The sequence below is a fragment of the Sapajus apella genome, unplaced genomic scaffold (assembly GCF_009761245.1).
Source record: "Sapajus apella isolate SASKATOON/1434 unplaced genomic scaffold, GSC_monkey_1.0 scaffold50, whole genome shotgun sequence".
In the NCBI taxonomy this organism is placed as follows: domain Eukaryota; kingdom Metazoa; phylum Chordata; class Mammalia; order Primates; family Cebidae; genus Sapajus; species Sapajus apella.
In genome coordinates, this window is record NW_022436990.1 from 3,902,333 (window position 1) to 3,926,639 (window position 24,307).

A 24,307-nucleotide genomic window follows, 5' to 3' on the forward strand; every position below is an offset into this window, starting at 1 on the left:
AAACTATTGGTTGTCTGATCCATGGTTATTCCCAATCCCCTTTTTCCTTTCTCACCTTCTATTAGTGAGATTGGAAAGGCTTACAGCTTCATTTCCCCACTTTTCTGGGAACAAGGGGTGATCATGTTATACATTTATGGCTAGTAGATGAGCTAAATTTCTAAAAAAGGTTTTACATTTAAGAGAAAAGGATCCTATCTAGAAGGCTCTGCTTCCCCTTCTTATTGTCTTGAATAGATACACTGCCTTGAACTGCAATGGCCATCTTGTTTCCATGACGGAAAGGCTAAAGGAATCTCAGAGACCTTGATATCACTGAGTCACTAAACTGATGCCAGTGGCCAGCTCCTTTAGATTTCTTGTTATCTGAGAAAAGTACACCCCTATTTGAAGAACCATTGCCACTTGGATCTTCTGTGTTACTTAAAGCAGAAAACATTCCTACCTGATATAAAAATAGATAAATTATAAGTAATATAAAAAAAATTAAAACAGTTGACTTGTTAAGAGTATTTTTGAAAATGATTTGTTAAAGTTTTTTTGTGCAACAAAGCATTTAAAAATAAAAGTATCGAGGCCAGGCATGGTGGCTCACACCTGTAATCCCAGCATTTTGGGAGGTTGAGGTAATGGATCACCTGGGGTCAAGAGTTTGGGACCAGCCTGGCCAACATGGTGAAACCCCATCTCTACTAAAAATACAAAAATTAGCTGGGCATGGTGGCTGGCACCTGTAGACCCAGCTACTTGGGATTCTGAGGAAGGAGAATCACTTGAACCTGGGAGGCAGAGGTTGTAGTGAGCCTAGATCACGCCACTGCACTCCAGCCTGAGCGACAGAGCAAAACTCCGTCTCAAAAAAAAAAAAAAAAAAAAAAAAAAAGTACTGCGCTCAAAGGAAAAAATGATTAATTACTGCTGAGTGTGAACATACTTGCCATTTAATCTAGATTATTTTAATTCTGATGCTAAAGCTATCCAATGTCTTTTGTTAGGCGTCAAACAAAATTTTTGTAACCAGAACATATTTTCAATAAAATTTTATATGTATATCAGCAAATAACAAAACAAAAAACAAAAAAAGAACAAAACAGCACCAGGAACCTATGTAAAATTTCATCACACAATTTCTATGCAAGGTGCTTGATTACGTAAAACTGTTCAAATTGTTCATAAAAAACTGAGTGGGATTTTCCATTGATATTTCAGATATTCAAATCAATACAACCTATATTCTGAGTATCAATCTGAAATGCACAGGTAAAGATGTGAACCCTTCACACAGTGTTGAAGATATGTTGCAATCTGTACTTGAATTGGCATTGCTTTCCTCAGAGTTAGGCTGCCTTCATGAGAAATATCTTCTATCCCTGAGAGATCAGCTACATCAAGATGGCTCATCAGCTAAATCACGCTGGTCAAAATACCTAGTAAAAAAAAAATTTGTAAAGATATTAACTGTTGCAATACTTTTAATAGCCAAAGACCAAGAGCAACCCAAATGTCCATCAATAAGAGACTGGTTAAATAAGCTATAGTACATCTGCATAGTGGAAAATTATGAAGCCATAAAAGGGAAAGTACATCTATATAGTGGAAAATTATGAAGCCATAAAAGGGAATGAGGAAGATATTTATACTACTACTAAATATACCAGGATTTATTAAGTGAAAAAAATGAAGTACAAAACAGATTGTTTTGTATGCTACCTTATGTGAGTATGTGTAGGATTGCAAATATACATGTTTGCTTATATATTTCTTTTCCTTTTTTTTTTTTTTTTTTTTTTTGAGACAAGGTCTCACTTTGTCACCCAGGCTGGAGTGCAATGTCATGATCATGGCTCATTACCCAGACTGGTCTTGAACTCCTGGGGTCAAACAACTCTCCAGCCTCAGCCTCTCAAAGTGCTGGGATTACAGGCATGAGCCACTGCATCTGGCCTACTTATACTTTTAAAAAGAAACAATGAATGAAAGGATAAAACAAAAATTAATAGTAACATGGTTAACTAGAGGAGAAAGGAGAAAAAAGACTAATGAGGATAAAGATGGATGCTAAAATACTCCAAATGTACCTTGAATTATAATTTTAACTTTGGCAAGGTAACTAATTTATGTAATTAAAAGACCAGATTAAATAAAAAGGAAAATCACTAATCAAATTCTATCATGGCTCACTGAACTCTTGAACTCCTGGACTCAAGCAGTCCTCCCACTTTGGCCTCCCAAAGCACTGGGATTACAGGTATGAGTCACTGCGCCTGGCTTTTTTTTCCTTTGAGATGGAATTTCCCTCTTGTTGCCCAGGCTGGAATACAATTGCACGATCTCAGCTCACTGCAACCTCCGCCTCCTTGGTTCAAGTGATTCTCTTGCCTCAGTCTCCTGAATAGCTGGGATTACAGGCATGTGCTACCATGCCTGGGTAATTTCTGTATTTTTAGTAGAGGCAGGGTTTCACCATGTTGGCCAGGCTAGTCTTGAACTCCTGACCTCAGGTGATCCACCTGCTTTGGCTTCTCAAAGTGCTAGGAACAGGCTTGAACCACAGCACCTGGCCTTTTTGTCTTAAGTTTCAAATATTTATGTCTTGTTTTGTAAAGCTGTTAGCTTCACAATCTTCTGTAGTCTAGAACTCTTTTTCCATTTTTATCTAACTTTTTGAGGGCAAAAAATACCCTTGAATGTTTTTGCTTTCATAATTGCATAATACTGTAAAATCTCAATGGATTGGCAGTCAGAAGCTATACTTAAGTTTCAGATTTCATTTATTACTGGTTTGCTGAGCCATCAATTACTTAATCTTTCCAAATCTGTGTCATTATCTGTAAAAGGAAAAAAAATCAAGTCCAACAGAGCTGAAAGAATAAAATGTATTAAAACAAAAACAACAAAACACAACTCTGAGCTACCGTAAAGGGTAGAGATACTATACATAAAATAACTAGGGCAATGCTATATCATCTCATTTAACTGCTACTACCAACAGATGAAGTAGGCATTAGCTTCATTTGTGATCAGCATAGTTAAAAGCTTAGCTCTGGAGTCAAGTTGCCTGGGTTTGGATCCTAACTCTACCACTTACTAGCTTTGTGATGGGAGTAATGTTATTTAACCTCTCTCTGCCATGGTTTGCTCATCTATAAACTGGTAACAGTACCCACTTTATCAGGATCAAATGGGTTACTTAGTAAGGAAAATGCTTGGCACAAATTATCCAGTAAATGTTAATTTTCATCAGCAGCATAATTATTATAGATCAAGCAACTAGATATTGAATATGTGAAAATATGGACACTTACTTGACTTCTCAATATCTAAGTATATTATAAAGCTTTAAAAAGGTACTGGCATTAGAATAAAAACCCTGATGATCTATGGAATAAAATATGTCTAGGAGGAGACCTAAAATAAGTATGTATGTGTTTGAATATGAAAAAGTTTTCAGGCTGGGAGTGGTGGCTCATGCCTGTAATCCCAGCACTTTGGGAGGCCAAGGCAGGCAGATCACCTGAGGTCCGGAGTTCAAGACGAGCCTGGCCAACATGGTGAAACCACGTCTCCACAAAAATACAAAAATTAGCCGGGCATGATGGCGGGTGCCTGTAATCCCAGCTACTTGGAAGGCTGAAGTGGGAAAATCACTTGAACCTGGAAGGTGGAGGTTGCAGTGAGCCAAGATGGTGCCATTGCACTCCAGCCTGGGAAACAGACTGAGACCCTGTCTCAAAAAAAAAAAAAAAAGAAAAAGTTTTCAAATAAATTCCAAGAAAATTTTTTATGTAAGAAATGAAATCAAACAGATACTAAATAAAAATATGCCACAACTGAAAATGAACACAAGACACAGGCAATTAAAAAAAAAAAAATGAAGGCTGAGTGCAGTGGCTTATGCCAGTAATCCTAGCGCTCTGGGAGGCTTAGGTGGGAGGATCACTTGAGCCGAGGAGTTTTGAGACCAGCCTGGGCAACATAGTGAGACCCTGTCTTCACAAAAAAATTTTTTTTAAATTAGCTGGTTGTAGTGGTGCATGCTTGTGGTCCAACTAGCTACTCAGGAGGCTGAGGTAGGAGGATCACTGGAGCCTGGAAGTTAAAGTTGTAGTGAGCTGTGATTGTGCCATTGCACCCTAGCTATAGCAACAGAGTGAGACCTGGTCTCAAAAAAAACAACCAAACAAAAAACAAATGTAATAAATATGTTCTACCTTCACTGACCTCATTGATAGATAAATAATCAAGATGCCAAGGATTAACTATACCTGCTAACCAAGCAGATTAATAAATTCAAAGCAGGAACCCTCTCATCATCTTTGCTATCCTAAAAAAAAAAAGAAGAAGAAAAATTTAAATATTGTCTGTTTCTGTTATTTTTGAAATAAATTATGTGAAACATGAAACATGAAAACTTTATGATAGTAATCATTACGTGGAAATAGGAGCCCACAAAGAAAAAGAACACTGTAGATTAATGATTCCTTAAGCAACAAGACTGTCTTTTAAATAAAGATTCTGAATAGGGAAAAAAAATAAGACTAGAGTGATCTAAGTTGGGGGAGATTTTTCCCTGGTTCCTACTAAAGGAACAAGAATCCTGTGTACAGTACAGTGATGAATATATACATTATATATTCATATTAGTATATACATGAATATATACTATATAATATATAGTGATGAACATATATGAATATATTATATATTCATATTCATATATATATTTATCACTATACAGCCAAAACACAAGACTCTTATTGTTCCTCTCGTTATATAAGTATATGAAGATATATATATTCTGTATATGAATATATATACCGTATATATGTTCATCACTGTACAGTCAAGACACAGGATTCTTATTGTTCTATATATATATTCATTACTGAATATATATATACTCATTACTGAATATATATACTCGTTACTAAATATATGTATTCATTACCGAATATACATACTCATTACTGATTATCTATGTATATATATAAATGAATATATATATGGTTCACCATATATGCCTATGTTTTAAGGAACTCAAAATCAAGAAAGAGTGAAATCTTGGCTTCCAGGATAAGTCATACCAGAAAATAATCTAGGTCAGGCTTCTGAATTAAAATGAAGGCAATTTCTGAACTTTATTTATTTATTTATGAGATGGAGTCTTGCTCTGTCGCCAGGCTGGAGTGCAGTGGTGCAATCTCAGCTCACTGCAACCTCTGCCTCCCAGGTTCAAGCAATTCTCCTCAGCCTCAGCCTCCCAAGTAGCTGGGACTACAGGTACATGCCACCATGCCCAGCTAATTTTTGCATCTTTAGTAGAGACAGGGTTACACCATCTTGGCCAGGATGGTCTCAATCTCTTGACCTTGTGATCCGCCCGCCTTGGTCTCCCAAAGTGCTGGGGTGTGAGCTACCATGCCTGGCCTATTTATTTATTTATTTAAGATAGAGTCTCACTCTGTCACCCAGGCTGGAGTGCAGTGGTATAATCTTGGCTCACTGCAGTCTCTGCCTCCTGGGTTCAAGCGATTCTTCTGCCTCAGCCTCCTGAGTAGCTGGGATTACAGGCGTGTGCTACCATGCCTGGGTAATTTTTGTATTTTCAGTAGAGATGGGGTTTCACCATGTTGGCCAGGCTGGTCTTGAACTCCTGCCTCAGGTGATCCACCCGCCTCGGCATCGCAAAATGCTGGGATTACAGGTGTGAGCCACCATGCACAGCCTGAACTAATATATTTTTAGAATTTTACTTTAAATATTTGTTAAAATGACAGGTTTAAGACACATGGAAGGTAGTGGTATAAAATATGAACTTTATACATTTCAAGGAAAAGTCACAATAATCTCAGTAATGTTACAGGAGACATATTTAATTCAAATTTGAGACACACTTCCATGTTCAATTCTTTTTTTTTTTTGAGGCAGAGTTTTGCTCTGTTGCTAGGCTGGAATGCAGTGGCGCGATCTCAGCTCACTGTAACCTCTGCCTCCTGGGTTCAAGCGATTCCCCTGCCTCAGCCTCCCGAGTAGCTGGGACTGTAGGTGCACACCACCATGCCCAGCTAATTTTTTGTAGTTTAGTAGAGACGGGGTTTCACCATGTTGGCCAAAATGGTCTCAATCTCCTGACCTCATGATCCGCCTGCCTCAGCCTCCTAGTGTGCTGGGATTACAGGCGTGAGCCACTGTGTCCAGCCGCATGTTAAGTTCTTCCATGTAACAAGCATTATATGGAATAAAGCTGAAGAAAACATTATCTGCTAGTAGTACAGACGATGAAATATCACATATTAGCTAATATGGAAGGAAAAAATGTATTAAATGCCATACACAGGATATAAAGTATGCTGGAAAAACAAGATGGAGAGATTCTTTCTAGTTCTTAGGTTCAGGAAAGTATTACAGCATGTTGTGGAATATGAACCAGATTACAAAAAGTAAATGGTATTTAAATGCAAATTGAGAGTGGAAAGGGACTTCTGTAGAGGGAAAAAAGTCTAGAAACAAAGCTCAGGGAATACTTAGTGAACAGTAAGCACATTTTTTTCTGGAGCACAGGCCATATAAATGTTAGTTTGGGCCATATCATGGAATTTTAATGAAAATATTTTGGGCTGGACACGACACCTGTAATCCTGGCACTTTGAGAGCCCGGGGGCGGCAGATTGCTTGAGGCCAGGAGATTGAGATCAGCCTGGGCAACACAGCAAAACCCCATCTCTACAAAATAAAAATTAGGCAAGTATGGTGGTACATGCCTGCGGTCTCAGCTATGTATGAGCCTGAGGTGGGATGATCACCTGAGCCTGAGGAGGTTGGGGCTACAGTGTGCTGTGATTGCACCACTCCATTCCAGCCTGGGCAACAGAGACCCTATCTTGGGGGAAAAGAAGAAAAAAACATTTTGGAGTGGTCAATGCGCATTCTGGGGACGGGGAAGGAGGGAGGAAAGAAAAATCAAAACTGGACTTAATCTGGCATTAGATTAATTTATACAGTAATGCTATAGGCACAAGTTAGAGGAAGGGTCTGATTGGAGAAATTCAAAACAATTACTATGCCCAAGAATGCTGGTTGATCACTCTGGCTTCCTGTGTCCCCCTACTATTTATCAACAGAAGCTCATTTTTAGCTAGGCATACTTGTGCCCAGGCAAAAGGAAACATTTCCTAAAGTCCCTTATGGCCATGTGACTAAATTCTGGCCAATGAGATATATAGCCAGAAATGCCTGGGGAACCTTTGAGAAGGTTATTTAAAGAGGACGGACTGCTTCTTTCCAGCTGCCTATATCAACATATTATGGCTGGCTGGGCACGGTGGCTCACGCCTGTAATCCCAGCACTTTGGGAGGCTGTGGTGGGCGGATCATCTGAGGTCAGGAGTTCAAGACCAGCCTGGCCAACATGGTGAAACCCTGTCTCTACTAAAAACACAAAAATTAGCCAGGCATGGTGGTGGATGCCTTTAATCCCAGCTACTTGGGAGGCTGAGACAGGAGAATTATTTGAACTAGGGAGATGGAGGTTGCAGTGAGCTGGGATCACACACCACTGCACTCCAGCCTAGGCAACAAGAGCAAGACTTCATCTCAAAAAAAAAACAAAAACCAAAAACTATAGCTGAAGCTACAGCAGCCATTGTGGATCATGAGATGAACATGAGGATGAAAGCCACATATGACAAAACTCCTGCCATCTTAGTAAAAATCTAATTTTTTTTTTGAGAGAGTCTCACTCTATTACCCAGGCTGGGGTGCAATGGCACAGTTTTGGCTCACTGCAACCTCCGCCTTTTGGGTTCAAGCAATTCTCCTGCCTGTCTCCCAAGTAGCTGGGATTACAGGCGCGTGCCACAATGCCTGGCTAATTTTTGTATTTTTTTTTTTTTTTTTTTGTCGCGGAGTGGCTCTTATTTTACCCACCCTGGAGTGCAATGGCGCGATCTCGGCTCACCGCAACCTCCACCTCCTGGGTTCAGGCAATTCTCCTGCCTCAGCCTCCTGAGTAGCTGGGATTACAGGCACGCACCACCATGCCCAGCTAATTTTTTGTATTTTTAGTAGAGACGGGGTTTCACCATGTTGACCAGGATGGTCTCGATCTCTTGACCTCGTGATCCACCCGCCTCGGCCTCCCAAAGTGCTGGGATTACAGGCTTGAGCCACCGCGCCCAGCCTAATTTTTGTATTTTTAGTAGATTCTGGGTTTTACCACATTGACCAGGCTGGTCTCGAACTCCTGACCTAGTGATCCGCCTGCCTTGATCTCCCAAAGTACTGGCATTACAGGCATGAACCACTGTGCCTGGCTGTAAAAATCTAATTTTTTTACTTACTTTTTTATTAGACAGTCTTACTCTCTTGCCCTGGCTAGAGAGCAGTGGCACAATCTCAGCTCACTGCAACCTCTGCCTCCCGAGTTCAAACGATTCTCCTGCCTCAGTCACCTGAGTAGCTGGGATTACAGGTGCCACCACAATGCCTAGCTAATTTTTGTATTTTTAGTAGAGATGGGGTTTTATCATGTTGGCCAGGCTGGTCTCAAACTCCTGACTTCAGGTGATTCACCCACCTCAGCCTCCCAAAGTGCTGGGAACAGGTGTGAGCCACCTCATCCAGTCCAAACTTTCTTTATCCGAGAAAAACATTTCCACTTTATTTAAGCTACTATTATTTTGGGCTTTTCTGTTATAAGCACAAATCTAATTGCAACCAATAAAATATTCCATGTGTTTTCCTATTTCATTGAACTCTTTCTTTAGCACCATATAAATTTGTGAGTGCTTTTAATTTTAAACTTACCACTAAGAGCCTCACTTCAGAGCACCTTCTTGCAAGCTGCCGAATCAGTGAATGAGCCTCAGGTAATAAAGGCTTTTCAAGACAAGCCAATAAAGCATAAAGCCATCTTCCCTAAAAAAAATTCAAAAAGGTAATATTTAGACAAATAGTGAAGCAGAAGTTTATTTTAAATGTCCAAAGTTATGCCTGATTATCTGCTATGAATAAATTCATAGAACATTTAACTATATTATGTTTGGGTATAGACAACAAAGCATCATTTGGAGAGCCAGGTGTTATCTTTTGTATCCCATAACTATAGACACAAGACACTGGATACCTCAAAATAGTCCCTGATCTCCAAGAGTTCATTTCAGATATTCTTATGACAGGAAATTCTCATTTGTAAGCAGAAAACTACATTAAGATGAATATAAATACTTGGAAAAATTAAGATACTTTTTTTCTTTGCTCTGTATGGACAGATACACAAGTCATTTTATAATTGTATAATTTTGTCCTCTGGGGCATACAAAGGAACTATATTGTAGATGAAATAATTTTTTGACACTTCTATAAACACTTTGACAGGCTGAATTTATCCCCACTCCCTTTTAAAATGGGTTTTTCAATTTCAAAATAAATACATATTTGATGCAGAGAAACTGTGAAGAATACCACAAGCACAAGAAAAAACAAACCTGCAGTCCCAACATTCCAGATAAAACTTTGACTCACTTTAAAATGTTCTTCTTTTTCCTATTCATATGTACAACTTTTTTTGTTTGTTTGTTTGTTTTGACAGAGTTTCACTCTTGTTGCCCAGGATGGAGTGCAACAGCATGATCTCAGTTCACTGGAACCTCTGCCTCCTGGGTTCAGGCGATTATTCTGTCTCACCCTCCCGAGTAGCTGGAATTACAGCCCTGCGCCATCACGCCTGGCTAATTTTGTATTTTTAGTAGAGATGCACTTTCACCATGTTGGTCAGGCTGGTCTTGAACTCCTGACCTCAAGTGATCCACCTGCCTCAGCCTCCCAAAGTGGTGGGATTATAGGCATGAGCCACTGTGTCTGGCCGTATGAATTTTTTTCAATAAAATTTCATCAGTTGTAATATCACCTTGTAGCCATCTTTTTTATTTATAATACATATAAAATGTTTCCCATGTTGTTTTGTCCTTTTTTTTTTCTGAGATAGAATCTCCCTCTGTCACCCAGGCTGGAATGCAGTGGTGCCATCTTGGCTCACTGCAATCTCTGCCTCCCAGGTTCAAGCAGTCCTCCTGCCTCAGCCTCCTGAGGGGATGAGACAAGAGGCACCCACCACCATACCCAGCTAATATTGTATTTTTAGTACAGATGGGGTTTCACCATGTTGGCCAGGCTGGTCTCGAACTCCTGACCTTAAGTGATCGTGCCCGCCTTGGCCTCCCTAAGTGCTGGGATTACAGGCGTGAGCCACCCCTCTCAGCCATCCCATGTAGTTAAATGGGATTAACAAGGCAATGTTAAGTGCCTTGTTGAGAGTATTTAATAACACCACCTTGTTTAATCCCATTTGACAACATGGGGAAAGTTTATTAAGTACTGCAAGTAAAATGGTGACAAAGAGTATGTATATTCATCAAACTTTTTCAGATAAGATCACCAGATTGTATCCTGGAAAGGTTATACCAAATTTGTATTTCCATCAGTAGTGTATACAGCTTCTTTTATTCCAAGCAACATATCACTTTAGGGAAACCTAAAAAATATTAGGGCAAAATTTAAATAGCAATTTATATAACACACTAAATTAGTTCCTCAGGCAAACCCAAATCAATAGTAAGACTTTTTCTTATATAAAAAGATTCAAATCCAGGTTTCTTTTACAAATTGTGGAAATAATTTTTCCATAAAAAAAATTATACATGTCAACTTGACTCAAATTTTAAGGGATACACTTACTATGTAAAGCTAGCATTCAAATATTAAATATCCTCTATACTTGTCTGCAACAAGATAAACAGTTTGTACCTTGTACCAAGATATAAATCAACTCTTTCATTGACTTTTTTTTTCTCAAAGCAAGACTTTCTCAATGAAGGAAGTAGTATGTTGATTTACATTCTAGTGTTTCTTATTTGGCTACAAAGAAGCATACTTCAGATTAAACATATATATACACACATACATACACATATATAAATATAAATACTGGCCAGTTGCAGTGGCTCATGTCTGTAATCCCAGCATTTTGAGAGGTGGAGGCGGGTAGATTACTTGAGGTCAGGATTCAAGACCAGTCTGGCCAACATGGAGAAAGCCCGTCTCTACAAAAATACAAAAGTTAGCTGGGCTTGGTGGTACGACCCTGCAGTCCCAGCTGCTTGGGAGGCTGAGGGAGGAGAACTGCTTGAACCCAGGAGGTGGAGGTTGCAGTGAGCTGAGATTGCACCACTGCACTCCAGCCTGGGCAACAAAGGGAGACTCCATCTCAAAAAAATAAATAAATAAATAAATAAAATACTGTAGCATCATATCTCATATGTAAGTACAGTCATGCGTCACTTAATGAAGGGGATATATTCTGAGAAATGCGTTAGGTGATTTTGTCCCTGGATGAGCATTATAAAGTATACTTACATAAACCTGGATGGTATAGTCTACTACACACCTAGACTACATTGCATAGCCAATTGCTCCTAGGCTACAAACATATACAGCACATTACTGTGCTGAATACTGTAGGCAACTGTAACATAATGGTAAAGATTTGTGCATCCAAAAACCCCACATAATGTTTTTTTAAGATAGGATCTCACTCTGTCACTCAGGCTAAAGTGCAGTGGCACAATGATAGCTCACTGCAGCATCAACCTCCCTGGCCTTAGGTGATCCTCCTGCCTCAGCCTCCCCAGTAGTTGGGATTACAGGTGTGAGCCACTTGCCCAGCTGCATCTAAACATATTTAAACACTGAAAAGGAGCTGGGCTCAGTGGCTCATGCCTATAATACAAACAGTTTGTGAGGCCAAGTTTGGAGGAACACTTGAGCCTAGGAGGTTGAGATCAGCTGGGGAAACATAGTGACACCTCGTCTCTATTTAAAAAACACAAAAGGCCATGCGTGGTGGCTCATGCCTGTAATCCCCAGCACTTTGGGAGGCTGAGGAGGGAGGATCATCTGGACTCAGTTCAACACCAGCCTGGGCAACATAGTGAGATCTTGTCTCTGGTAAAAATAATAATTAGCTGGCTGTGGTTGTATACACTTGTAGTCCTAGCTACCCAGGAGGCTGAGGAAGGAGGATTGTTTGAGTTGGGGAGATCAAGGTTGCAGTGAGCTATGATTGTAATACTGCACTCCAGCCTGGGTAACAGAGTTACCCAGTAACTTTTTTCTTGTCTCAAAAGAAAAAAAAAAGTGCAGTAAAAATACAGCATTATAATCCTATAGGAGCACCATTGTATATGTGGCCCATACTTGACCTAAAACGTCTAATTTTTGCCTACATTATGAAAAGAAAAGGATGCAATACTACCAATTCCGGGGTAAAGTCTCTTTCTCCAAACCAATTACTCAGATATTCCAAGACACTAGTTACTGTTGCCTAAAAAAAAAAAAGGGAGGTGGGTAGAGAAGAGTTGTATTAACAATAAAACATGAATTCAACATGAGTTTCATTAAGTTTATTTACAAAGCAACTCTGATGTTTAAAATGACCTCATTCTTTAAACTTTCTAAGAAAACTAATTAGTTTGACTCTAATTAGTTTGATTCGATGGCTTATCCAGTGAGGCTTTTTTTTTTCTGAGATAAGAGTCTCCCTCTGTTGCCCAGGCTGGAGTGCAGTGGTACGATCTTGGCTCACTGCAATCTCTGCCTCCCAGGTTCAAGCAATTCTTCTGCCTCAACCTCCCGATTAGCTGGGAGTACAGGTACGTGCCATCGCGTCAAGATAATTTTTGTATTTTTAGTAGAGACGGGTTTCTCCATGTTGGTCAGGCTGGTCTCAATCTGCTGACCTCGTGATCTGCCTACCTCAGCCTCCTAATAAGCTGGGATTACAGGCGTGAGCCACTACACCCGGCCTTGTTTTTCCCCTTGAGATGAAGTTTTACTCTTTTTGCTCAGGCTGGAGTTCAATGGTGCGATCTCAGCTCATTGCAACCTCTGCCTCCCAGGTTCAAGTGATTTTCCTGCCTCAGCCTCCCCAGTAGCTGGGATTACAGGCATGCACCACCACGTCCAGCTAATTTTTGTATTTTTAGTAGACAGGGTTTCTCCATGTTGGTCAGGCTGGTCTCGAACTCCTCACCTCAGGTGATCTGCCTGCCTTGGCCTCCCAAAGTGCTGGGATTACAGGCGTAAGCCACTGCACACAGCTCCAGTGAGGCTTTTAAAACAAATATTTTCACACTTTCAAATATCAACTAACATCTTGGTTTAAATCCAAGGATTTAGTTTCTAACTATTAATAATTTAGTTTGTAACTACTTAAAAAACTTCACAAGGTTAAAAAAGGATATATTTGTGGCCAGGTGCAGTGGCTCATGCCTGCAATCCCAGCACTCTGGGAGCCTGAGGCAGGCAGAGCACTTGAGGTCAGTGGTGATGAGTGCCTGTAGTCCCAGCTACTTGGGAGGCTGAGGCAGGAGAATTGCTTGAACCTGGGAGGCAGAGGTTGCCCTGAGCTGAGATCCTGCCACTTCACTCCAGCCTGGGCAAAAGAGCAAAAATCTGTCTTAAAAAATGATGTATTTGTAAAAATACCATCAGTTTATTTCCAAATTGAAATTAAATCAAAGTACAGATCTGAAGAAAAAAATAGCCGGAGACAGATCTGTTCTTAAGCTGTACAGATGGATTTATCAAACTATTGAAAATATTCCTTGGTTTATTCAAATACAGTTGATGCTTACAACAAAAATCACACTGATGATATTTATTATGACTGCTACAATATCTTAATTCAAATGATTAAGTAAGTAAAACTGTCAGCTTGTTTATTATTTCCAATAGAATATCGCCCACAAAAAAAAAATTGTCAGCTGGGCCCAGTGGTTCACACCTCTATTCCTAGTACTTTGGGAGGCTGAGGTGGGAGGATCGCTTGAGCCCAGGAGTTCCAGACCAGCCTGGGCAACATAGAGAGAACTTTTCTCTGCAAAAAATAAACAAATAAAATTAGCTAGGCATGATAGCACATGACTGTGGTCTCAGCTACTCTGGAGGCTGAGGTGGGAGGAGTGCCTGAGCCCCAGAGGACAAGCCTGCAGTGAGCCAAGAATCACACCACTGTACTCCAGCCTCGGCAACAGAATGAGACCCTGCTTAAAAAAAAACAAAACAAAAGTCTTCCAAAGGTACCCAGTGCTATATGAAGGTAAAACTAAATTTTTATTTGGTTTTTAAATGAATAACAGAGTCCTTACTCCTAAAAAACAGAAGAACCAAACTCCAAACTCTCCCCGTTGATCCAATAAATTATGTAATACGATTTTAACAGAATGTATAGGACATCTAGAACTAGAAATAGCAATCTAACCTTAGTACGGATGGCCCTACACTGGCAATGGGGTTATGTGTTGATAAACACATTGTAAAGCTGAAAATTCCTAAATTGGCCAGGCATGGTGGCTCATGCCTCTAATCCCAGCACTTTGGGAGGCTGAGATGGGCAGATCACTTGAGACTAGGAGTTCGAGACGAACACAGCCAACATGGTGAAACCCTATCTCTACTAAAAATACAAAAATTTGCCAGGCATGATGGAAAAAAAAATTCCTAAACTGAATCATTGTAAGTCAGGGACCCTGTATTTAATTCAAACCCCAGAATCTAAGACTTATAACTGAAATCTACAGAAATGAATACTCTGGCCGGGTGCGGTGGCTCATGCCTGTTATCCTAGCACTTTGGGAGGCTGAGACTTGCAGATCATCTGAGGTCAGGAGTTCGAGACCAGCCTGACCAACATGGTGAAACCCCATCTCTACCAAAAGGACAAAATTTAGCAGGTGTGCTGGCACACGGCTGTAATCTCAGCTACTCGGGAGGCTAAGACAGGAGAATCACTTGAATCCGATAGATGGAGGTTGCAGTGAGCTGAGATTGTGCCATTGCACTCCAGCCTGGGCAACAGGAGCAAAACTTTGTCTCAAAAAAAAAAAAAAAAAAAAAGAAAAAGAAAAAAAGAGAAATGAATACTCTGGCACCATGATTAAGACAGAGCATGAGCTCTGGAGTTAGATATAGCTGGCACTGAATCCCAGTACTGTCATTTACTTGCTGAAAAACCACCTGCAAGTTACTTAACCTCAAATGCTGTTTCCTCATCTATAAAAGTAGTTATCAATAATAACTCCCCATAAAAGGTTGTAGTAAGGATTAAATAAGAACCATTGAAGAGCTTAGGACAAAGTCTTGCATACTGTAAGAATTCAGTAAATGTATTAATAATTCAAATACTTTAACACTCAATGCAAACAAAAAAATCCATATATCTTTATCATTAATTTTACCTGATTCATTCTGCTAACAATACTAAGCAAAGGAGGAAAACCAATCTGAAAGAAAAAATGACACTGAAATTTATTAAATGGTATTATAAGGAAGAGCTTCATTTTTATTTTTTTCAAACTGGTGAATTTCTTGCCACACTGTTGTTTAGAAACAAAGAACAAATAAAAGAAAATTCACTCATTGTCCACTACAATACGACATTCTGGTAACTACTATGTTAGTACTGTGGAAGAAAATAACATCTTAAAATTTGAATACGTAATTATTATTTTTTTCAGAGGGGGTTTCACTCTGTCATCCAGGCTGGAGTGTGGTGGCATGATCTTGGCTCACTGCAACCTCTGTTTCCTGGGTTCAAGTGATGCTCCCACCTCAGCCTCAAGAGTAGCGAGGACCACAGGTGCATGTCACCATGCCCAAGTAATATTTTTTGTATTTTTGGTAGAGATGAGGTTTTGTCATATTGCCCAGTTGGTCTGGAACTCCTGAGTTCAAATGATCTACCTGCCTGGACCTCCCAAAGTGCTGGGATTATAGGAATGAGCCACCTCGCCTGGTCTGAATATGTAAATTTTAAAATAAAGTATAATTTTAGTAACTAAAAGGTTAAAGACTAAAAATTTTTTAAATGATATTACTTGAAAAAACTAAGCTATTAAGTATATTCAATAAAACTGTAACATATTGATAGGATAACATTAATATGTTGTACACAACATTACAAAATTTTCAGCTAACATTCTCTCTCTTTTTTTTTTAATTTATTTTTTTTATTTTTATTTTTTTAAGATGGAGTTTCACCATGATGGCCAGGCTGGTCTTGAACTCCTGACCTCAGGTGATCCACCCACCTTGCCCTCCCAAAGTGCTAGGATTACAGCCTTGAGCCACCGCACCCGGCCTAAAGCTAACATTCTCAAGAATTAAGGACATTTCAATTAAAATGACATTTTAAAAATCTAATTTGATTCAAATTTTAAAAGTGTACTTTGGAGTCTGAGGCTGCGATTCCTAATTATGAAAATACCATTGATTTGTGAGAAACTTAAGAGGATATACATTAAACTCTTACTTCCTTAAGGGTTTTTTAAAAAATTTTAACATGGTGTATTTTACTTGCCTGTATTCTCTGAAAATAAGTTAAATAAGGAAGTTTTAATTCTTTATTAAATTAAGAATTATTTTTGGTCAGCCATAGTGGCTCATGCCTATAATCCCAGCAGAAGGATTGCTTGAGCCCAAGAGTTCCAGCCCAACCTGGGCAAAATGGCAAAAACGTATCTCTAAAAAAAATTTATAAAAAATTTTATAAAAAATTAAAAATGTTTCTATTAGTAAACTTATCTCTACAAAAAATTTAAAAATTAGCCAGGTGTGGTGGTGCCTGCTGTCCCTGCTATGTGGAGGGCTGATGTGGGAGGATTGCTTGAGCCCAGGAGGTTGAAGCTGTAATGAGCTATGACCTATACCACTGCACTACAGCATAGATGACAGAAGACCCTGTCTCAAATATATACATACATATATATATTAAGAAAACCATTTTTGAAATGTAACATATATTAAGGATATCATCCAAAAGATCAATTGGTTATACAGAAAGAGTACCAAATTACCTTCCCTAAGATTTGAGTCTGTTTACACTCCTGTATCATGTATAAGAGTGCCTGTTTTCCCAGCTCTTTTTAATATGGTGTATCAAACTTTCTTTGCCAATATGTTACCTGAAAAATAGCACCTTGGCATAGTTAGGTTATACTTCTATTACAAGTGTTTTTTGGCATCTTGTCATATAAGAATAATTTTATTTCCTTTCTGTGAGGTATCTACATACTTTGCCTGTTTTTTCTTGGGCAGGGGAGGGGTGATTCTTGGTTTTTTTATTGATACTTGGAGCTCTTTCAATCTTTGGGAAAAATTAGTGTTAAATGGGAAAAACACAATGTGGCATCATATAGCAAATAATAAATACCTGTTGAACTGAGGAGAACAACATGTTACAGGGAGTAAGCACTAATGCAGAAGCACACACTGGATTCTAAAGGAACACCTGCAAACTTGGGGGCAGGTGAATCCTAAAGGACAAGGAGTTGGCTCCATAACTTATGATTAAAGCCACGTGAATTTTAAACATATCCTCAACATTTCATCTTCAGATTATGTGATTTACTTTATTTTTTACAAGGCCATGAAGTGATATATGTGATTATGTGTTTTAAAGCACCTAATTGTGTTGTTTTCCATTTTTTCCCTGGCTACTCATAACATTGTTTGCCCGATGCCTCGTCATAAAAACCTGAATCTTATCCAACTCATAAAATGATTACCAAGCCAAATATAGGGATAAAAAAGTCACAGCTGCTTTGTTGGGATGAAGAGCTAATAAACTAAGTCTGGGTTGGCAAACATTTTCTATCAAGAGTCAGACAGCAAATATTTTAGGCTTTGCAGGCCACATACAGTCTCAGTCACATATTATTGGTTTCTTTTTTACAACTCTTTAAAAACCTAAAAACCATCCATAGCTCATGGGATATATAAAAAAGGCCAAGGACTGGACTTGGCCCAGGATGTTGTTTGCTGACCCCTTATATTAAGTGATGCACCAAAATTAAAATGCTTTTTGTTCTGTTTATTGACATAGCCCTTACTTGTACATAATCTATTCCAGGACTTTCATTTGTGGCTGGTCCAACAGCACCGTCAGCACATAACTTTTCACCCAGACAAAATTTCTTCCAGCCTTCTTCATCTTCAGATTTTGGCTGAAAGAAAAAAAAGAAAAACAAAAACAGATTTATTTCTGTGTATTAATTTTTACACAGAACAGTAAACAAAATAAGTTAGGGTCTCCCATATTCCCATTACCTCAACCCAAAGATAGGGTGCCAGTTACGGGGAGAATCTCTGTCACCAAAATTTGTATTTTAAAACCCTAACCTCTAGTACCTCAGTATGTGACTGTATTTGGAGACAGAGCTTTTAAAGAAGTGATTAATTTAAATTGAGACCATTAGGGTCAGCCCTAATCCAATCTTACTAGTGTCCTTATAAGAGGAAATGTGAACTCAAAAAGAGACACCAGGGACTCCCACACACAGAGAAAAGAGGAGAAGGTGGCCATATGCAAGCCATGGAAAAAGCCTTAGAAGAGACCAACCTTAGGTTGGGCATAGTGGTTCATGCCTGTATTCCTAATACTTTGGGAGGCCAAGGTGGGCGGATCACGTGAGGTCAGGAGTTTGAGACTAGCCTGACCAACATGGTAAAACCCCACCTTTTTTTGGTACTAAAAATACAAAAAAAAATTAGCTGAGCATGCTGGTGCGCACCTGTAATCCCAGCTACTTGGAGGCTGAGGCAAGAGAATCGCTTGAACCTGGGAGGTGGAGGCTGCAGTGAGCTGAGATCATGTCATTTCACTCCAGCCTGGGCAACAAGAGTGAAACTCTGTCAAAAAAAAAAAAAAAAAAAAAAAAAAGAAGAAGAAGAAGAAAAGACCAACCATGCTGCCACCTTCTTCTTGGACTTTCAACCTTCAAGACTGTGAGAAAATAAATTTCTGTTGTATAAGCCACCTAGTCTGTTACGGCAGCCCTGGCAAACATAGTGCCTAAGTGGCTATACAGTATGTGGGACATGTTGTTTTTTCTTATTTTATTATTACATTTTTTGAGTCAGGGTCTTGCTCTGTCACCCTGGTTGGAGTACAGAAGTATGATTACAGTTCATGGCAGCCTGAATCTCCCAGGCTCAAGCAATTCTGCCACCTCAGCCTCTTGGGTAGCTGAGATTACAGGCATGTACCACCACGCCTGGCTAATTTTTAAATTTTTTTGCAGAGATAGATGTCTCAACTATGTTGCCCAGGCTGGTCTCAAACTCCTGGCCTCAACCAATTCTTCTGCTTTGGCTTCTCAAAGTGCTGGGATATAAGCGTGAGCCACTGTGCCCAGCCAAGATGTGTTTAGTTTGGACCAGACTAATGGACACTGACAGATAAGGGTGTGTCCAAAAGAGGATGATGAAGACAGAAACAAGTATGGGGGAAAAATGCACCAAGAATGCTTAATGGAATGAAGCATCCCATATACAGAGACATGATTACATATTTGACATGTTTGAAGGGCTGTCCAATCAAAGAAGAAACAGATCTACTCTATGCTGCTAGACAGAAAAAGCAGGACTAGTTGGGAGAAGCATTCAGCTCAATATAACCTCCTTAACAAAACAACTTTTATTTCCCGCCCCCCACCCGGGAATAAATAGCTTTCATTAAATTCTCAGCATGGATCACCTGAGGTCAGGAACTTGAGACCAGCCTGGCCAATATGGTGAAACCTTGTCTCTACTAAAAATACAAAATTAGCCAGGTACAGTGGTGGGTGCCTCTAATTCCAGCTATTTGGCTGGCTGAGGCAGAATTGCTAGAACCTGGGAGGCAGAGGTTACAGTGAGCTGAGATCATGCCATTGCACTCCAGTCTGGGCAATAAGAGTGAAACCCCATCTCAAAATAAAATAAAATAAAATAAAACCTCAGGATGATCATGAGACACTAAAAAGTTAAACCCTATTGTCTTGGAACAAAGTATCTACCTTTTCCTATCACTCCATTAGGTCAGAAGTTGTTTCTGTTTCAGTGAGTACTGAATATCCTGATTATTAAATATAGTACATGCTTAATAAATTATTGGATCAATTAATAAATATTTATGTTTTCACACAGTTTCCATCAGAGTGTACTTTATTTATTTTTTAAATAATTTAAATAGAAATGGGGTTTTGCCATGTTGTCCAGGCTGGTCTTGAACTCCTGAGTACAGGTGATCTGCCTGCTTCAGCCTCCCCAAGTACTGGGATTACAGGCATGAGCCACCGTGCCTGGCCCAGAGTATACTTTAAAATATTTTCATTTTATTATCTGTATGATGTTTACATTTGCCATGATAAACATCTATAATTGCTACATAATATTCCACTGTTCTGATGGGCCATAGTTTATTGAATCAATTATGTTAGGTCATTTCCATTTTTGACAAAATTTTATCAAGTCATGTTACTGATGTGGCTTTTTTTTTGAGACGGAGTCTCACTCTGTCATCAGGCTGGAGTGCATGATCTCAGCTCACTACAACCTCTGCCTCCCGGGTTCAAGTGATTCTCCTTCCTCAGCCTCCCGAGTAGCTGGGACTACAGGTGTGTGCCATCAAGCACAGCTAATTTTTGAACTTTTAGTAGAGACAAGGTTTCACTATATTGGCCAGGATGGTCTCAATCTCTTGACCTCCTGATCCTCCTGCCTCAGCCTCCCAAAGTGCTGGGATTATAGGTGTGAGCCACCGTGCCTGGCCGTGGCTTCTTTTTTAATTAGTGGGCATGCACACAAAAGCCCTTCCACTGAGTAAGAAAAAAATATATTTATCTACCTGTCCCAGCCCCTACTACATACATATACCCTTTTGACTAGGAAGGCACCATTACATAGTCAAAGGCACAAAGGCTTTAGAGACAGCCTTTAGTTTGAACCCTAAGCATACCTTTTGTGTATGTGCACATGCTTCTTTGATAGAAGGACTAGCTATACCTTTTACAAGTTAAATGTCCTTTGGCAAATGATGTTACTTCCCTTAACACTTTTCCTGGAGCAGAGCTTCCAAATGGTATGCAGAAGCATACAGAGATGCCATATACTGAATCTCTCAGCTTTTGGCTGGTTTCAAGAAGAATATGCAAGCAGTCATTTATCCAAATGTGTCACCCTGTAAAAGATATCAAGAAGCACTGTCTACAGGAAGCTTCTAAAATCTAAAATCTATGAACTACCTGAAACTAAAATTTTGTGCATAGGTGCATTTTTTCCCCTCTGAAGATAAATAGCTTTCATTAGGTCCTCAGAAAAAAATATGAAATTCCCTAAAAAGTTAAAAACTATTGTCTTAAGACAATGTGTCATCTTTCCAACTCCTTTTTTCTTTTTTGAGACGGAGTTTCGCTCTTGTTACCCAGGCTGGAGTGCAATGGCGCGATCTCGGCTCACCGCAACCTCCGTCTCCTGGGTTCAGGCAATTCTCCTGCCTCAGCCTCCTGAGTAGCTGGGATTACAGGCACGTGCCACCATGCCCAGCTAATTTTTTGTATTTTTAGTAGAGACGGGGTTTCACCATGTTGACCAGGATGGTCTCGATCTCTTGACCTCGTGATCCACCCGCCTCGGCCTCCCAAAGTGCTGGGATTACAGGCTTGAGCCACCGCGCCCGGCCAAACTCCTTTTTTCATTTGGTAGTCCTGATATATCTACTGAAGAGCTTAAAATTACAACTAAAGATAAAATGCAGGACATATCCATGACAGTATACATGACAGCTTCACTTATATGTCACTGGAATTGTGATGTAGACTCATCACATTAAGTAGAAGCAGAATCATTTACAAGTTCTGTAAATGTGTGGGTTTACTGCATAGCACTATCACCTCATCAGGAAAATCCATTAAGTCTTTATTCAATCTTTTTGTAAATATTAAAAATGTATTAATTTCCTGGAAAGTAAATGCCTAGAAGAATCCTAAAAACTTGTAAAAGCTTAATAGTCACCTATCCAAAGTCCCCCAAGATACTGTGAATTAAAATTGACATGAAAGGCTGGGTACGGTAGCTCATGCCTGTAAGTAATCTAGCACGCCGGGAGGCTAAGGCAGGAGGATCACTTGAGCCCAGGAGTAAGAGACCAGCCTGGATAACATAGGGAGACCTCATCTCTACAAAAAATTTAAAAAATTAGATGGGCATGGTGGCATGTGCCTTTAGTTTATGCTACTTGGGAGGCTGAGGTGGGAGGATCACTTGAGCCCAGGAGGTCGAGGCTGCAGCGAGCTGTGATTGTGCAACTGCACTTCACCCTGGGAGACAGCGCAAGACCCTGTCTTAAAAAAAAAAAAATTGTCATGAAAATCTATACTTTTCAGGCTACTAATGTAATGGAATTGTTACTATTAATGGTATATTGAAAAGAATGAAAATAACACTGAATAGGAAGTGAATCTTTAAAGACTGGAAGTAAATGTAGATTCTTTCAATCAGGTATACATTGTACAACTTAAAACTGAGAAACTTACATACCATGGTCACATTACTATCCAACTGTTGCGATTTCCAGTGACTTCTATGTTTGTTCACATTCTAAAGGAAGAAAAGTTAGACGTTAGCCAGTATTCTTCAAAAAATGGGTGACTGAAAAGAAATAAGTTTCTGCACAAAATTTTAACCATCTAAAACTTGGAAAATGGGAAGGGTGGGAGGGGGTGAGGTATAAAAGACTACTTAATGGGTACAGAGTACACTGTTTGGGTGATGAGTGCACCAAAAGCTCAGAAATCACCACTAAAGAACTCATCCATGTAACCAAAACCCACCTGTTCCCCAAAACTATTGAAATAAATAAAATAAATAAAACTTACACAATGTTTCAAACTGTATTATGTCTAACAATTATAATAATTTGGTAATCATGAATATTCTCTATACTTTAGGATCATAAATTTTATTTTTCTAACTACAGCCTAGGAACAGAAATAAATCCAACAGGGGCTTAATTAGATTAAATATGACACTTTACCTGTCGAACAGTTGAAAACTGTGCCACTTGTTGCTGTTGCCACTGAAGTGTTGGCGAATAACCTTCAGGGGCGGGTTGGCATCCTGAAAGCTAGAGATCAGTTTACAAATATTAGGGTTAACATTAGTGTCAAAACTAGAATCTCATGCCTCTGCAAAGCCAAAGTAAAACTCAGATAAAGTGTATAATAAAGGTTATACAAGAAAAATAAAATACAGCCGGGTGCAGTGGCTCATGCCTGTAATCCATCACTTTGGGAGGCTGGGGCAAGTGTATCGCCTGAGGTCAGGAGTTTGAGACTAGCCTGGCCAACATAGCGAAACCCCGTCTCTACAAAAAATTCAAAAAATTAGGTGGGTATAGTGGGGGGCGCCTGTAATCCCAGCTGCTAGGGAGACTAAGGCAGGAGAATCGCTTGAACCCAGCAGGTAGAGGCTGCAGTGAACTGAGATCATGCCACTGCACCCCAGCCTGGGCAACAAGAGCAAAATTCCATTGCAAAAAAAAAAAAAGAAAGAAAATATTTTTTGCAGATGTAAAAAAATAGACATTTCACATTACTATTTATATCCCAGTTAAAAATATTAGGGAAAGAGCCTTAGTCAATTTAATAAGAGAAATCTGGAAAGGCTTATACTTGGAGTTTCTATGAAATCTAAATGAAATTAGCCCAGAGGATATGATCTAGTCCTACCTGCCTTTCTAGAATATCAAACAGTAACAAAAAGAGATATACCCTAAATAAAGAATTTTGGTATGAAATACAGTTACATAGAAGGAATGAGTTTTAGCATACAATAGTATAGTAGCGTGACTATAGTTAACAATAATTTATTATATATTTCAAAACAGCTAGAAGATTTGAATGTTCCCAAAACAAAGAAATTATAAATTAGGTGATGGATACCCTAATTACTCTGATTTGATTATTATATATTATATGTATGCATCAAAATTATGTACTCCATAAATATGTACAATTATTATTTTGCCTGCATGATAAAGCAAGAAATTATGATTATTATGTAACAATACAATTAAAAATAAGAACTTTGGTATGGGCAAAATGTATTTAAAGACGCTTAACTTTAAAATGTTTTCTAAACATTTTAGAAAACAAAGTTTAAGGCCGGGCGCGGTGGCTCAAGCCTGTAATCCCAGCACTTTGGGAGGCCGAGGCGGGTGGATCACAAGGTCAAGAGATCGAGACCATCCTGGTCAACATGGTGAAACCCCGTCTCTACTAAAACTACAAAAAATTAGCTGGGCATGGTGGTGCGTGCCTGTAACCCCAGCTACTCAGGAGGCTGAGGCAGGAGAATTGCCTGAACCCAGGAGGCGGAGGTTGCGGTAAGCCGAGATCGCGCCATTGCACTCCAGCCTGGGTAACAAGAGCGA

At 39.4% G+C, this 24,307-nt stretch overlaps 1 protein-coding gene across 5 annotated transcripts in view; it reads right to left on the reverse strand.

The window, feature by feature from the left end:
* Window positions 1-1,025: 1,025 nt before the first annotated feature.
* The window catches only part of GEMIN2 (gem nuclear organelle associated protein 2), a 25,986-nt gene continuing 2,704 nt past the window's right edge, over window positions 1,026-24,307 (reverse strand). For 2 of the 5 annotated variants that reach the window (XM_032242497.1, XM_032242501.1), the window contains 8 exons: window positions 22,910-22,999; window positions 22,414-22,473; window positions 17,946-18,059; window positions 15,294-15,338; window positions 12,311-12,379; window positions 8,806-8,916; window positions 6,804-6,880; window positions 1,026-1,427 (listed from right to left, as the gene is read on the reverse strand). In XM_032242497.1, coding sequence (XP_032098388.1) covers window positions 1,388-1,427; window positions 6,804-6,880; window positions 8,806-8,916; window positions 12,311-12,379; window positions 15,294-15,338; window positions 17,946-18,059; window positions 22,414-22,473; window positions 22,910-22,999 — 606 coding nt within the window. In that variant the 3' untranslated portion in view covers window positions 1,026-1,387. Of the gene's footprint in view, window positions 1,428-4,265; window positions 4,325-6,803; window positions 6,881-8,805; window positions 8,917-12,310; window positions 12,380-15,293; window positions 15,339-17,945; window positions 18,060-22,413; window positions 22,474-22,909; window positions 23,000-24,307 lie in introns of all 5 variants that reach the window. The other 3 variants (XM_032242498.1, XM_032242500.1, XM_032242499.1) reach the window with 3 other exon arrangements.